The sequence below is a fragment of the Trifolium pratense genome, linkage group LG6 (assembly GCF_020283565.1).
Source record: "Trifolium pratense cultivar HEN17-A07 linkage group LG6, ARS_RC_1.1, whole genome shotgun sequence".
Taxonomy (NCBI): domain Eukaryota; kingdom Viridiplantae; phylum Streptophyta; class Magnoliopsida; order Fabales; family Fabaceae; genus Trifolium; species Trifolium pratense.
Window position 1 is genome coordinate 44121413 of NC_060064.1, and position 16138 is coordinate 44137550.

General features: G+C 32.5%; 2 protein-coding genes across 2 annotated transcripts; both read left to right on the top strand.

Moving 5' to 3' along the window:
• Positions 1–1214: 1214 nt before the first annotated feature.
• On the top strand, positions 1215–4744 carry LOC123888039. The gene is made up of 4 exons (XM_045936988.1): positions 1215–1581; positions 2487–2548; positions 2869–2973; positions 4455–4744. Exons 1-4 carry the CDS (start codon positions 1365–1367, stop codon positions 4593–4595), a joined length of 525 nt encoding a protein of 174 aa, XP_045792944.1. The 5' UTR covers positions 1215–1364; the 3' UTR covers positions 4596–4744.
• A 7560-nt stretch (positions 4745–12304) lies between these two features.
• Positions 12305–15117, top strand: LOC123888040 (putative kinase-like protein TMKL1). Its single transcript, XM_045936989.1, has 2 exons — positions 12305–13899; positions 14343–15117. The coding sequence occupies exons 1-2, from the start codon at positions 12492–12494 to the stop codon at positions 14981–14983; spliced, it is 2049 nt and encodes a 682-aa protein (XP_045792945.1). The 5' UTR covers positions 12305–12491; the 3' UTR covers positions 14984–15117.
• The last annotated feature ends 1021 nt before the right edge of the window (positions 15118–16138 follow it).

Consider the following 16138-nt stretch of genomic DNA (forward strand, 5'->3'; position numbering starts at 1 on the left):
ACAATATTTTATACTCAAACTCAACGTCTGCGCCCCCCATGAATTAAAAAAAAAATCATGAAAAAAAGAGTTCGCATTCTAGAAAGCGAACTGAGTTGCAGTTTGCTATCTAGAAAGCGAACTCAGTGTACAGTTTGCTATCTAGAAAGCCAACTCTTTTTTTTCATGATTTTTTTCATTCATGGGGGGCGTAGACGTGTTTGTTTGAGTATAAAATATTGTTACTCGCTATGTAGAGTGTGAACTCAGTTTACACTTTAACTAGTGTACCTTATAAAATTGTGATCACTATCTTATATCATATTTTAATTTGTCACCGTAGCGGTTGTGACATTATCGACCAATCACACACACTGTAAATATAGTTATACTGAATTGTTACTTTATTTGATATGATCAAGTTTACATTTATACTTGCAATACACATGTATTAAGGCTACAAGAGTTGATAAGTTTAACAGAAAATAGAAAATTTGGTGAATGGATGGTTCACACTTTAACTTGCAAGTTGTATTTCATTCAAAGTTATTTCATGAGAGATGGGAGATGGTGAAGAGGACAAACAAATTTAATTTTTACAAGGCTCACATTCTAGAAAGCGAACTCAGTTTGCATTTTTCTATCTAGAAAACCTACTCTCTTTTCCTCAGTTTTTTCTAATTACACACTCGCTCTCTAAGTAGCGAGAGAGATAAATTTGGAATATAAGGGCGCACATGAAAGCCGGGGTGCGAAAAGGAAAACTCTTATAGTATATTCTAAAGTGTTTCTTTTTGTCTTCGGTTTTATTTCATACTAGCGGGCCAGACAGGCGCGTTCCGCGCCTGCCTGTGTATAACTTATGTCCTAAAAAAAAAACTCTTATGTTATGAAATTAAAAATCAGAGATTAACAAAGTTTTGCAATTAAAAAATGTAACTTATTTAAATTTCTGTAAGGATTGTGATAGTTGGAAGACCTTAATAAGAAAGAACCATTGTGTTATTTGAATTTAAAATGAAGGGTAATTTGAACAATATAAAAAATCTAGCCCAAACTCACCTATCCATTTTATATATTGTTATAAATTTATGCAAGAATTATGATAGTTGGAAGACCTTAATAAGAAATAACTATTGCGTTATTTAAATTTAAAATGAAAAGTAATTTGGACAACATAAAAAATCCAGTCCTCACCTATCCCTTTTATATATTGTTATAGATTTGCACCTCTCTGTTTTATTCATGCTATACCTCTTCCGTTATACATGTGAACCTGAAACGCTGAAACCAATCAAAAACATTGTTGTATTGTATCATCTCTTTTATTGGAACTAATCTTAGGTTTTTTCCAACATTAAATTTTACATTAAGGAAAAACAAAAATGGTTGCTTATGGTTCTGTTCACAACTTTAGTTCTATCCCAAGTTGCTGTCAAAATCGAATCTTGGCTCCTGCCCATTATCAATTTCGTTCACCCAATTCAATTTTGAAGTTAAAGAAACAAACTTTCCTCTCAAACACTCAATTCACGATTTCTAGAACTCAGAAACCTCGCTCCAGTTTTGTAGTTTATGCAGCACAGTCCAATATTTCTAAAGGTTAGCCCCAAGTTTTTTTTTTCTTTTTCTTTTTTCAATTCAATTATATTAGATTTATGTATTTCCCTTACTTTAGTTAGTTATAATTCGGTTATTTTTGGGTCCCTGAGTTTAGTTTAGTTCAGTTAGTATGGACATCCCCTGAGTTTAGTTCGGTTAGTAGGGAACATTGGCAATATATATAGGAGATTCGAACCTCACACACTCTACTTATTCATGAAATCCTAGTCACCAAGCTACTTGACAAAACATTTTTTTAAAAAATGGTGAAGGAATGGAATGGTAATTTCAAATTTTGGTAATGGGTTTTATTTAATAACTTAAGGTTGTTGGTTTCTGTTGCAAGTTCAAGTTTTGCTGAATGTCTTATGGAGAATTGAAAACTGTTTGATATAAGTGAAGAAACTATGACTATTGAAGTAAGGTGCATTAAAAGAATAGAGTTATTTGATGGTCTTAAATAGTTAAGGAACTATAGACATTGGACAACCGTTAAGCACAAACACTAGACACAATACTAGCATTGGCACGTCGACACCGTAATAATTTGAGAGAATGGAATTGATGACTGTAGCCAAGCCATGGCGGAATGATGTGGCAGATTTTGATAATCACTATAGCAATTATTCCTAAACGGATTCCTCTCATGACAGTGTCATAAGCCGTAATGGTGTGTTTATACTACGGATTTTGGCCTTCTGCCTTATTCCACCGTCGTCAACACTGAGGAGGCATCATTGGAGGATCAAATATGAGAATAGCAATTGAGTTTATGCATTCTTGATGAGTCATCATTGTTTGAATAGCAATTGAGTTTATTCATAGCTCTCTTTTAGTTTTTTTGCTGGTCCATAAAGCCTAATATTGCTTCTTCATTTTGATTATCTTTGTGGTTACCGAGATAGTTCTGCAGAATGCATGGAGAGTTGGTAAGGATGGAATTGACGCAGGCACAAATCTTGTTCCGGTAAGTCAGAATTACCTTTTTCCCAGTGTTTTTCAAATAGCAGCTATAGCGTAGCAGAATTTCAACATACTGCTATTGTTTCGTGATACACGGTTTAGTACAAAGTGTTATCAAACAGTGTCTATAACAGCACTGTAACACTGCAATGTATCGAAATTTGAACAAACCACTATTTCTGCGATTCACGATAGACAAGTTTTTTCCATCTTTGAATAATCATTTGATTTATCTAGCTTTTGTCTTCAAATTTGTTACTAATACTAGAATGCCTTATAATTTTTCATGTTTCTCTTTTGTTTTCTTCTTTTTACTGATTCTAGAATTCTGTACCGAGACCAATAGCAAGGATTGCAGTAACTTTTGTGGCTTTGAGTGCTGTGCTTTTTGTATTCAAGTCTCTCCTCTCTACAGCTTTCTTTATATTGGTAAGTCGTCTATTTTCCTTATGACCTTATCAAATTAAAACTTCAGATTATTGTTTTAAAGTTTTATATCACTAACTATTCATATGAAATCAAATAAAAGTTGACTTTTTAAGTTCATTGAATAACTGATGTATCTGGTTTATATTATAGACCAAATGCATCAATTATTTAATGAATCTTAAAAGTGAGTTGTTTCTTATAAAAAAGACCGGAGGGAGTATTTTTTAGTAGTAGGGAGGGAGAAGGGGAGAGAGAGAGAGGTTATATAAATGTTGACTTTGAGGAAATGTTGAATCTAGGTTGCAATGTAAATCCCATGATTTGACCATGCCAAAATCGAATTTTTATAGTCAAATCATGTAGTAAAAAAAGGCTATCATATTCGTATCCATCCATTAAATTTAAGATGGGTATTTCACGTCTTATGTGCTAGTTTCTAATTTGTGCACCGCACAAACAGTGTATCCATGGATATCACTTATCACACATTTATAGAATCATACTTAGTTTGCAACTCTTTGGCATCAAAGTTGAGTTAACCCGCTTGCACAATTGTCTGTGTAAAATCATGTAGACTTGCATTGACTCACATAAAATTACAAGTTTGATGATGATTGAACAAGTCTATAACATATTAGTTATTTTCCTATACATGCCTAAAATGACAGTAGTTTATTAATTTTTTTAAAAACCCAAAATGCTGTAGTTAAATGGTAATACTTAATTTGTGTGTAAAAATGAACATTTAACATCACGTTTGTCGCATTCATAGCTCCCAATACAGACAGTATCCATAGCTCCCAACACAGATGAAGTCAAGAACCAAAAAACATGGACAAAACCATCATTGCAACAAGATAAATGAATCAAACTTAGCTAAAACCTAGCTGGCTAACTATATTTGATATTCATGCTTCTATCAGTAGAAGTTTTGGCTATCTTGTACAGTTGTACTAGCCATATCAAGTTTTTCAAGGGAACTTGTACAAAGAAAAGAATGCGTCCTTTTCCTTATGTAGGGTTGAATTTCTTTTTGTGAAACCACTGTTTCAAATAGCAGCTATAATATAGCAAAATTTGAACAAATCGTTATTGTGTTGTGATATACTATTTAGTACAAAGTATATTGTTAAATACTCCCTTCGGTCTCATATATAAGTAAAGATTCCTTTTTCAAATTCATTGAATAATTGATGTATCTGATCCATATTATGGACCAGATACATCAGTTATTCGATGAATCTGAAAAAAAGAATCTTTGTTTATATATGAGACCAGAGGGAGTAGTGGCTACAGCCTACAGCAATACTATAATACTATAGTGTCTCGAAATTTGAAAAAACACTATTTTCTACAATCTATGATTGACAACACTGCTTAATGCTGAAAGTTTCCCAATGGTTAAAATAGTTCTAAGCTTTAAACTTCAATGTTGTATTGCTATATGCTGTGGTTAACACAAGTAAATTGGTTGTTCATAGGCTACCATAGGACTTGCATACTTCGCATACCTAGCATTCAATAAAGATGAAGGACCACGTAGTGGGAATGGAGGAACTACAACCAAACCTATGGATGATCCTGTGGAAGAGGCTAATAGGATAATGGATAAGTACAAGTAGCGGAATTAGAGTAAGTTATTTTGAACCACTCAATTTCTACATTATACATGTTAGATGTAAAGTTTTAATACTCTTGGTGTTAATGAGAAAGGAAAAGAAAACTTTGATAGTATGGAATTGTCATCATATATGCAAATGTTGATTTTTCATTTCTTAGATCATATATTATATATAGCCTTTTAACACTGCCTAGTTTAAATGACATTTTCTTTTTTTTTTTTGGTACAAAATGACATTTTCTATCGCCACAGATGTTAGATAAAGCATGTTTGGATTTTTTTTATTGGAATAAAACATATGGTAAGAGAGTTTTGGTTTCGGCTTAAATTTTTAAATTGCCAACGATGTTTTTTCACTGGTGCTTTACAACGAGCACTTATTTCCGCATAAATTTTTTTCCCTAATGAGAACATTGGTTTTAGTTTCTATTGAGAAGAAAACTTGCTGACGGTTCCTGCCCATCCTCCTCCTCCTCCTCCTCCTCGACTGTTCCCTTTCTTGTGTCTTCACTTTTCTGTACTTAGAAAAGTTTGTTATGGTTTCTGAATTCTGACATGAATGGAATCATATTACATGGTCCATAATGTACAAATGAAGCTTTAAACTGAAGTCCAAACTCAGGATGGAAATTTTCCTCATCCTGTGTTTCAAGGGAGATGGTTGATACAGAGTTAGTTTTCTATTATTTTTTCTAGGTAGTTAATTTGTTATATATTATTTCTCTTTTGATTTTTTTTCATTTGTGTGCATGCCTAAATATTTATGATTTGAGATTGTGGCCAAGCAAGACTTCTTCAATCTTCATAGGATATGTATGATGATTTAGGCTCTGTTTGGGAAGGCCAATAAGCTAGCTTTTAGCTTATAAGCTAAAAGCTCTGTTTGGTAACAATTTTTAAAAAAGAGCTTATAGCTTATTTTACTAGCTTATAGCTTATTTTTTAAACGCTATTTCAAGTAGCTTATGAGTTTATAGCTTATAGCTTATCATTTTTTCTTTCAATTTTAGCCCTATCATCTTACTTGAAAAAAATTAAATATTAATTTAACATATTTTTTATGTCATCTCATACTTATAAGCTAGTTCAACCGCTAATTTTAACAAACATCACAAATTCAATCAGCTAGCTTATTCGCTATAAGCTAAAAGCTAGCTTATAAGTTATTCGCTATAAGCTCATCTGCTATAAACTTATCAGCTATCCGCTATTTTTTACCGAAAAGAGCCATAAGTAATCAATCTTTGTTTTGTATATTCAACCGTAATATAATGATGAAAAAGACAAAGATCTGATTTGGCCCAAAATTGTAAATTTCTACATGAACTCATTTTCAAAGGTAAATAATTAAATTTTGAGATTGGTTATATAGATGACATCTCTTAATTTATTTTTAAACTAAATCTCTTAATTTTAAGCTCTCCATTCTGCCACTTACATAATTTGAAAGGATATAAGCTGAGAAACTATGGGTCCATATGAAATAATTTATTTTTGATCTTATGCAAAACAGCTTATGCAAACAAATTTTTATGTATTATTATAAGTTTGTTTCTTTTTCTTTCTTTATTATATCATAGTGGATAGAAAAAAAAAATTAAAGTGAATAAGTGGGTGTATCCGAGAACGGGTTTGTTTCTTCTATCATCATTGTAAATTTACCAACACCTTATATCATCATCTTAATAACAAACTTCTCTATTACTAAATCATCCATAACTAAGGAATGTAATGCACTCAAGGTAATTGAATATTCTCAAATATTTTTACATGCGTGACATCACAAAATATCTCCACACTATATTATGATGCAATTTAGCTTTTTACTTTAGCATTTTGGGCCATGATGAAACCATCATCATTGTTCATATTCAACTCCACCGTTACAAGCATTGTTTGTCATTTTCAAATTTCAACTCAACCATTAATTACAAAAACATAATCATGTAGATGCATGCAGAAAGGTTAAATAACGTAAAGAGGGGGTGTAAAATTATATAACTAAAAAGTTTGAGGAGTGAATTGCAAAATATATTTTTTCACATGTTCTGCACCATTTCAAAAGTATGTTTCCACCGTCCCTAACAATGTTATAGCTGTCTGTACTCTTTTCAATTCTTCAAATGTTAATTTCTAAATACTTTACTGTTCTTTAACATGCTTATATGTTATAAGACAACATTATCATTTGGGGTTAAGTAAAAAAAAAAAAAAAATTAGAAACACTCTCATAAGACTCGATCTGGATTCCATGATGTAAGACTTTCAAGCAGTATTCGATTGCAACCTTTCATTTGAGATCGGACGGTTTATGATGTTACACACAATTTTATTCATTAAAACAATCCCAGCCACCGATTTTAGATCGGACGGCTCAAATCAGTTATTGCGTGATACAGTAATTGCAGGAAATCCTATTGCCATGAGTTTTTTTTTTTTTTTTTTACAAATTGCCATAAAATTTTGAATGCAGGCAAAAGTTATACATCTATCTAGCAATCTAATTTGTGGGCATTCAGAGAGATTTTCATCTAAGTGTTTGTTTCTACGAATTTGATGTTTTTGAGCAAACACTAGTATAATAACATTTGCAAATTCAAATTCTCTAGTTTTCTAAGTAATCAAACATTTTACTAATATACATAGTCACATTACAGCACATGTATTTTATTTCTTGCAATTATTTTTGCTAATTTCATTATCAACAGACAACAATCCAAACAAGATAATCATAACCAGTCAAAACTCAAAGTTCTCAATTCCATGATTTTCTAAAGATTCGGCTTCATTTTTAATCTTTGGATCATTATTTTGTTCAACTATTTGAAGTAAAGCTTTTGTGTCCAAAATTTGACTTTCAATTGCATTTACACTATTTACATGACTTTTTAATGTGTTTATGACAGCGGTGTGATAGTTAAACTTTTCACATAATCTCTTAAAGTTTTCCAACACTTTGTGGAATGAGAGTTTTTTTTTTTCAAGTGGTTTATTGGTTAGAAATTCCACCCTTAAGGTGAATAAGTGAGATGACCTGAATTCGAATATCAACCCCCTGTATATATAATACAATGTCATGCCAATTGAACTACGCTCACAGGACTGGAATGAGAGAATTTAGTATAAATATGTTGTAGCACTACGGAAAAAATGTTTAGCTTGAGAATAAGAATTGAATTTTAGACGAAATTCTACCTCAACTGACAGAAATGTCAAAATTGATAAGTTGGATATTATGACCCGGGTTCGAACCTCAATTGCTCTACTTTATGTGTATGCAAATTTTGAATGGTTTGCCACTTTATCTATTTAAAAAAATTGAGTTTAGACTTGTCATTTTGCCTTAAACTAGATATGCCTATGTAGGTTGGCCTACTAGGTTTGATAGGCTTTATTGTAAGGCTAAGCCAAGCCAAAAAATTTTGTTTAAATAAAATTATATAAGTTTTAGTTTTAAAGATAAAAAAGAAATTACTAAAATGGTAATTCCCTTAAGTTTAAAGATAAAATGATATCTTAGTAAAAATGCTAATTTTGCATAGTAAACAACAACCATGCTTTGTACAAAAAGAAGAATCAACCATAGTGATGATCTTTTTTACTCAACCATATTGATGTTAATGATTCATTTGCCTTCTTAGAATGAATGCTAAAAAAGTATTAACCATTTTTTTATAAGCAAAAAATGAATTATAAGGACTCCAAGGGGTACTCAACCCTTACAATTCAGAACAGATCACTTTAGATGCGTTGAAAACAATCTATAGGATTATTAAGCTAGTCAGAGAAAGTTAAATTAACATTGTTCCTTGTTCGGCCTATAAACTAAAACCAAGAAAAATAAACAATTTGATTCACTAAAAATGATATATTGACACAACCTCCTCTAAAAATAATGTTATTACGCGTACGTCAAATACTCCACGTTGTCGCCAACCAAATTATATGACGGATTTGCTTGCTATGATTGTCTTTTGCTAATTCACCAAACAAAGAGAAATGACTTGTAACGTCCTAAAAATGGATGACATTAGTGCCCAACCAAACAAATATTTTCTGCCAAATTTGTGAAGTAATGCAGCAAGTGAAAAAAATGTGTTATATGTCATTTACCTCTTTGAAGCAAAATACGCAACTTCTCTCATGATTATTCGTGATAATACCTTTGCGAAATAAAGCCTCTCGGGTTGGTAATTTTTCAAATAACAACCGCCAACCGAAAACGCTAACTTTTTATGGAACATTGTTCTTCCATAATCTTTTCAATGCTGCCACTATGTGTATCCAGAGCAGTACCTACACGCATGTCCTGCAAAATCATGTACGCTGATTGAACCAAAAAAGAACCATCAAAATTTGATAACCATCTTTGACTGTCGCTAGAAGTTCTGTTATGCCGAATCTGTTCAAGCAATTGATGCAGCTCATTGATGGATTGAGTATCTGCAAAATTAAGTGCTGTCATCCAATTAGTATTAACCATCGATTAATTCAAACAATACAATAGAAGACTATAAAACAAGTAATTAATGGAAGCAAACAATTAGTAACTATTTAGTCGAGCGTGAGATTGAATAGTAAATTAGTAGTAAGCATTTGTTTAATTCATGATCAATTAAATTAAGCACCTATGTTATTGCTGATGATTATTGAATGAAACATGAACCACTAAATTTTGTTTATGTCCATCTGCTTTCACTTTAGGAACTTAAAGGAGCCCATAGGCGCTTATAAAGGTTTCCTACCAGTTATCTTCTTCTTAGGCTTTCTATAAAGTACATCAATATGAATGATGAAAAAGGGACAGAATATAATGAGTTTGCTAGATTTCTTAATCAATGTTTCTCTTATTTTGATTTTCATTCCAATTACTACTATACTATATGGGATTTATCTAACACATAATATGAACTAGATACACTAGACATTCTATGAATGGAAAATGTAATTTTTTTTCTATAAAAAGAATTAGAAAATCATTATCTCTTACTAGTATGTTCCAAGAAGATCCACTATCACAATTGGACTTCCAACGTGCTTCAAGTTACCCAACTTATCTCAAAGCACTCAATAACTGAATATGTTGAATCACAAAGTTTCAATATAGAAACCATGGTTGACAAGTGTATGATGATGAAATAAGAAATCAGATTAAGTGCAGCCTGACTTGCAGTGACTATGAACTGTCCGATCAAAATTAAACGGTTTGGATTTTAAGACAATTTTTTATTTTGGTTAAATATAAAATTTTGAGGTAATATCTAAACCGTCCAATTATGATCATACGGTCTGAAACTACTGACCATATGACTACCCATACTTTTAAATTCACTCAATCCAAGTCCATCATAAAAACATAGGTTAGTAAAATCTAAATGGGAGAACCCTATGGGCTATGTCAAGGAAGCGGATTGAATACAGTCGAATTGCATGCAATCAATGATTCTCAATAGTCTGATTAAGATCAAACGTTCCGGATCTTAAAACAATTTTATTTTTGTTTAATATAAAATTCTAAAATGACATCTGAACTATTCGATCAAGATCGGACAACCTAAAATCTGCTGACTGCAGCGCTCTTTGATTGCACCACAATATTTTTCACCTTGAAAAAAATGACAAGGACCTGCATAGAAAACCTTACCTTCATTCTTAAAGATTGCAAAGTGCAATATTAAATTGGTAGGCCATTTTACAAAAGTAAGCGTGCAGAGACAAAATAAATAAATAATGACATAAGACTTATAAAAGCAAATGAGAGAAATCATTGAATATCTCAACTATCCAAAACATCAATTTTTCAATAGCTTAAAAATTGTCGAGAGATTCGTTAACCATTATACTTTTGTTTTTTATGAGTGTTTAAATTTGATAGAACAACAACGTAAGAAAGAAACACAAATTGCCAACAATAATGCAAAACAATTTGTTCACTCAATTCAGCAAAGTGAGTATATTATATGTCTACCATTACAGAGCAATTGCTTTTCAATAGTGTTGTGAATTTGTCATAATCACACTAATACTTTGATGTATGGAGTAAAACAACGGCAACTAATACTAACAAGATAATAATAATAATCGAAGTAAAATAAACATGATAAATGAGAAGAGGAATGACATATATTTGGGGAGAGAGCAGCTATTCGTTCCATTAATCAAATAGAGTAACTTTATTACTCCATTCGTTCCAAATAAATGATTCAAATAGAATAAAAATTTGTCCCAAAATACTTCATCTACTCAACTTTCAACGGAATATTTTACAACTAGACATTTTAATCATTACTAACGACTTTCAAGTAAGTCATCAATACTAATCCCTCTGTCCGAGAATAAGTGTAATATTAGGAATAAAATTTTGTCTCAAAATGAATCTAATTCTCACTTTTCATTATTCCAATATTTTCGAATTCTACCCCATAATTATTACTCTATGCACTATTCACAAGGAAACAAACCAATAACTTATAGGGGTAATTTAGTAAAAATATTGCATTTCTTAATATGTCTGCAAAAACTTTAAATGACATTCATTGTGAGGAATTGAGATCCTCTTCATTTTCTACTTTTTGGAAATATAAATGCAAAAATATGATACTTCCTCCGGTCCTATAAAACACATCGAGAAAAACACACCTACCAAGAAGGCTTATTTTTTTATTAAAAATTCTAAAATGTTATGTGTTATTCCAAAACTAACCTTGAAAATGTGTTTGTGTAATTAATGCATAACATCGGAATAAGTTGCATTTTATACAATTTAATAAGGGTATACAAGGGATTATCTATTTAATAAAGAATAAATTTAAAGAGTGTTTCTTATAAAAAGGACAAAAAAAATTCAAAGTGTTCCTTATATATAGGACCGGAGGGAGTATTAAATGAATCAAAATTTTTTTATACCCCTAAAATATTTAAAAACTTTAGTAATGAAAAAAATGAAAATCATAGAAAATAGAGAGAATTCTTACTCCATTTTGAGACGGAGGGAATAATACTTTTTAAAGACAAATAAAAGTTACATTCTCTAATTACTCCTACACTTTTTAAAAATTGTGTGATTGTGTGAAATATATTCTTTTAACCTCTCGCATTATAAACAAACAAATTTCTAGTACTAAGGTACTTCATTTGAGACAAAATATATATCACATACATTAATTATACCATGAACTAATTGTTAGTTAATTTAGTGGTGATTGACGTTGAACTTAGTAAGGAGGATCATGATTTAATCATTCACAACTGCAATCGGGAGGAGCCTGGAACAACTTGATGTCAGAATTGACCCTCGAATCAGATTAAACTGATGGTGGAAGCCAAAAAATAAATAAAGGGTCATGCTAACCGGTGCCCCCGGGGCATTGGTTAAGGAAACCAAAATTAGAAAGTTTTGAAAAGTAAATAACACTTTTTAACCTTTTGAGAAGTTGACTGCACAAACTCCAATGCCAAATTACTATTTTCGCATCCTTAACTAGTGCCCCGGGGGCACTGTTTAGCATTTTCCATAAATAAATACTACTCCATTCGATCCTTAATATAAGAGGAATACTACTTTTTAGATTCATTGAAAATATAATGTATCCGGTCATTACAGTAGGAGTAAAAAGTAAAACAAAATTTATAACTAGGAGTATAATTCTAGGCTGCCATCATTCTATTTGCATGATTAGTTACAAACTTGCAATTGGCTATAACCAAATCACGACCGTTGAATGTAAAAAAAAAAGTGGAACACAAACACTTGAGAAACCTTGTTCCTGCTTACACTCATAGTCAACACTGTGTCAGCTTTCTCAGTAAAGAGAAACAACAAAGCCTCTTTCCCTTCAAAACTTCTCACTTGATTCTTCCACAAAAACACCACTTTCCTTTCTCTATCTACAACTTCATGGCATTCCTCAAAAACCCTTTCTCTCTCTACATTTCCATCTTCATCTTCTTCTGTTTCTGCAACAAAGCTTCAACAAAAACTATACCTCCTTCAACTTCTTCTGATGTTGAACTTCTCTTACTAAAAATCAAACCTTTACTTCAAGGTAACACTGAAAACCTTGTTCTTTCTTCATGGAACACTTCAATACCACTTTGTCAATGGAGAGGACTCAAATGGGTATTCACAAATGGTTCATCTCTTTCATGCAATGATTTATCTTCACCACAATGGAACAATCTTTTGTTTTTTAAAGACCCTTTTTTGCATTTGTTGTCTCTTCAACTTCCTTCTGCAAATCTCTCTGGTTCTGTTCCAAGAGAGATTGGTCAGTTTCCTATGTTGAAAAGTGTTTATCTTAATATTAATTCATTGAGTGGTACTATTCCTCTTGAACTTGGTTATGGTTCTTCTCTTGATGATATTGATTTTAGTGATAATCTTTTGAGTGGTGTTCTTCCACCTTCTATATGGAATTTGTGTGATAAACTTGTTTCTCTTAAAATTCATGGAAATTTATTATCTGGGTCTGTTTCAGAACCTGCATTACCTGATTCATCTTGTAAATTTTTGAAGTTTCTTGATTTGGGTGGTAATAAATTTTCTGGTAATTTTCCTGATTTTGTTACTAATTTTGGTGCCTTAAAAGAGCTTGATTTAGGGAATAATATGTTTAGTGGTACAATTTCTGAGGGTTTAGTTGGACTTAGGTTAGAAAAATTGAATCTTTCTCATAATAATTTTACTGGGGTTGTTCCGTTTTTCGGAGAATCGAAATTTGGTGTTGATGCTTTTGAAGGGAATAGTCCTGATTTATGTGGTTCACCTTTGCAAAGTTGTAGTAAGAATTCTTCATTGAGTTCTGGTGCTGTTGCTGGTATTGTTATTAGTCTTATGACAGGTGCCGTTGTTTTGGCTTCGTTGTTGATTGGTTATATGCAAAACAAGAAGAAAAAGGGTAGTGGTGAGAGTGAAGATGAATTGAACGATGAAGAAGAAGACGAAGAAAACGGTGGTGGAAATTCGGTTGGTGGAAATGGTGGTGAAGGGAAGCTTATGTTATTTCCTGGTGGTGAGAATTTGACACTTGATGATGTGTTGAATGCGACCGGTCAAGTTATGGAGAAGACGTGTTATGGAACAGCTTATAAGGCTAAGCTTGCTGATGGAGGAACAATTGCTTTGAGGTTGTTGAGAGAAGGTACTTGCAAGGATAGGAGTTCATGTTTGGCGGTTATTAAACAGTTGGGAAAAATTCGACATGAGAATTTGATTCCTTTGAGAGCATTCTATCAAGGGAAAAGAGGGGAGAAGCTGCTTATTTATGACTATTTGCCTCTTCGAACTCTTCATGATCTTTTGCATGGTTTGTTGAATACTTAACACTCTCCTTATTCATTTTTCCGTTTATTTCTTATGTATATGTTTCGATCACATGCTTACATAAATTGCTTTTCATATTTATATCTGTCATCATAATTCATATGGACTATGGAGTATTCAAATTCTTTTCATAGTGTAATTTTTCTGCTTATGGAAAAAACAAATTACACTTGCAGTGTAGATAACTAAACAATCATGATCAGAGTTTTAAGAAAAAGGTCCTGGACCACGGCATCATGGTTTTCAATGTCTCCACAAACACGGCCACAATTGGGGCACATCATTTGATAGTTGTCTTATTCTCATTCACATTCTCACATCGTGTATGTTTGGCTCCACTTTTGGAGTAGACAAAACTGATTCTAGAAGTGTATATTAACACTGTTGCGCCATTGATCATTATGTTGTGATTTTGATTTTCTACAGAAATTAAAGCAGGAAAACCAGTGCTTAACTGGGCTAGGAGACACAAAATTGCATTAGGTATAGCAAGAGGACTAGCATATCTTCATACAGGACTCGACGATCCTATAACTCACGCAAATGTAAGATCCAAGAACGTGCTTGTGGACGACTTCTTTGTTGCCAGGATCACCGATTTCGCCCTCGATAAGCTAATGATCCCTTCAATAGCCGACGAAATGGTTGCGCTTGCCAAGGCCGACGGCTACAAAGCACCAGAGCTTCAAAGAATGAAGAAATGTAACTCACGGACCGATGTCTACGCATTTGGTATATTACTTCTTGAAATCTTGATCGGTAAGAAGCCTGGTAAGAACGGAAGAAGTGGTGAGTACGTGGATTTACCTTCGATGGTGAAAGTAGCTGTTTTGGAAGAGACAACGATGGAAGTGTTCGATGTGGAACTGTTGAAAGGGATAAGAAGTCCAATGGAAGATGGGTTGGTTCAAGCATTGAAGCTAGCGATGGGATGTTGTGCGCCTGTAGCATCGGTAAGACCGAGCATGGAAGAAGTTGTGAGGCAGTTGGAGGAGAATAGACCAAGGAATAGGTCTGCTTTATACAGTCCAACTGAGACAAGAAGTGGGAGTATTACACCATTTTGAGCTTTGCATTCAACTTGTTTAATCAAAAACTATTGGGATTTTTTTTTTTACTTTAAGTTGTGTTTTCTCTTTTGTCATATGAATGTGAGAGTAAATGTATTATGATATAGTATAGTATGTTGTAGTTTTCTTTCTTTCTTTTTCACTCTATAACTCTTTGCATTTAGGTAGTCTTTGAAATCAAATATAATATAATCACTTATACAATTATGCAAATTTGGTCATTTAGTATTAATATTGGCTAGAGATATGGTCTATATAAAGCTTATAGAGATTAGACAATTTTTGTTTTACAAAATATAAGACATCAGAGTTTATCTTAGATCAATAATTTAGCTACTCAAATTATAAAACTTATAAACTTATCTCTGAGGTGCAAATGCTTCGTTCTATATTCTGTTTTGCTTGTATCTCATAATGTTTTTGTCTGGTTGTCTCGGCTTGGAAGTGTTAAACCTTCCAAGGCCTGAGATGTTGTTAGTGGCAATACGCGAGATCCCAAAACTCATTTAGTTTCGGAGCGTTTGTTGCTGGACTGCTTCCTTGTTGCAGCAAAGTTCGTGAGTAGATATTTTGGGTGGTCTTAGTGTTTGCCTACTTTGTATGGGCAAGCAAGGATCCTCCCGTGAGGATTCCACGGGAGGCCCTGCAGTGCCCATCTACAACATTAATTGAATTTTTAATATTTTATTTGTCAACACATAAAAAGAAAATTAATGAACTAGATTTCACTGGACCACATTTTCAAGGGAGAGAATTCGCTCCCACTTTGTATTGGGAAAGCATATGGGTTTGATGTAATGGCTGTTCTGTTTTCTTTGTGTTTATTTCTCACGTGTAGTGAGGCTGCTCTCAGGTTGAATAGTGGCTGGGTTTTGTAAATTATGTGTTTGATCATTAGTTAAATAATACAATTTGTTTTCTCTCATTTTCATACGTTAAATACGATCTTTAAAGTCATTTTCACTAGGAATATCATCAAGCAATTTCATGCATGACACCACCAGCTAATTATAAAGTTTAAATTAAAAATTAAAATTTTATTATTAATAAATCACGCACAGTCCCGTCATTATAATGTATTCAATATGACTCTTGAAGTTATGCATATCAATCATAAAAACGCTCGCAACCAATTATTACATATATAACACT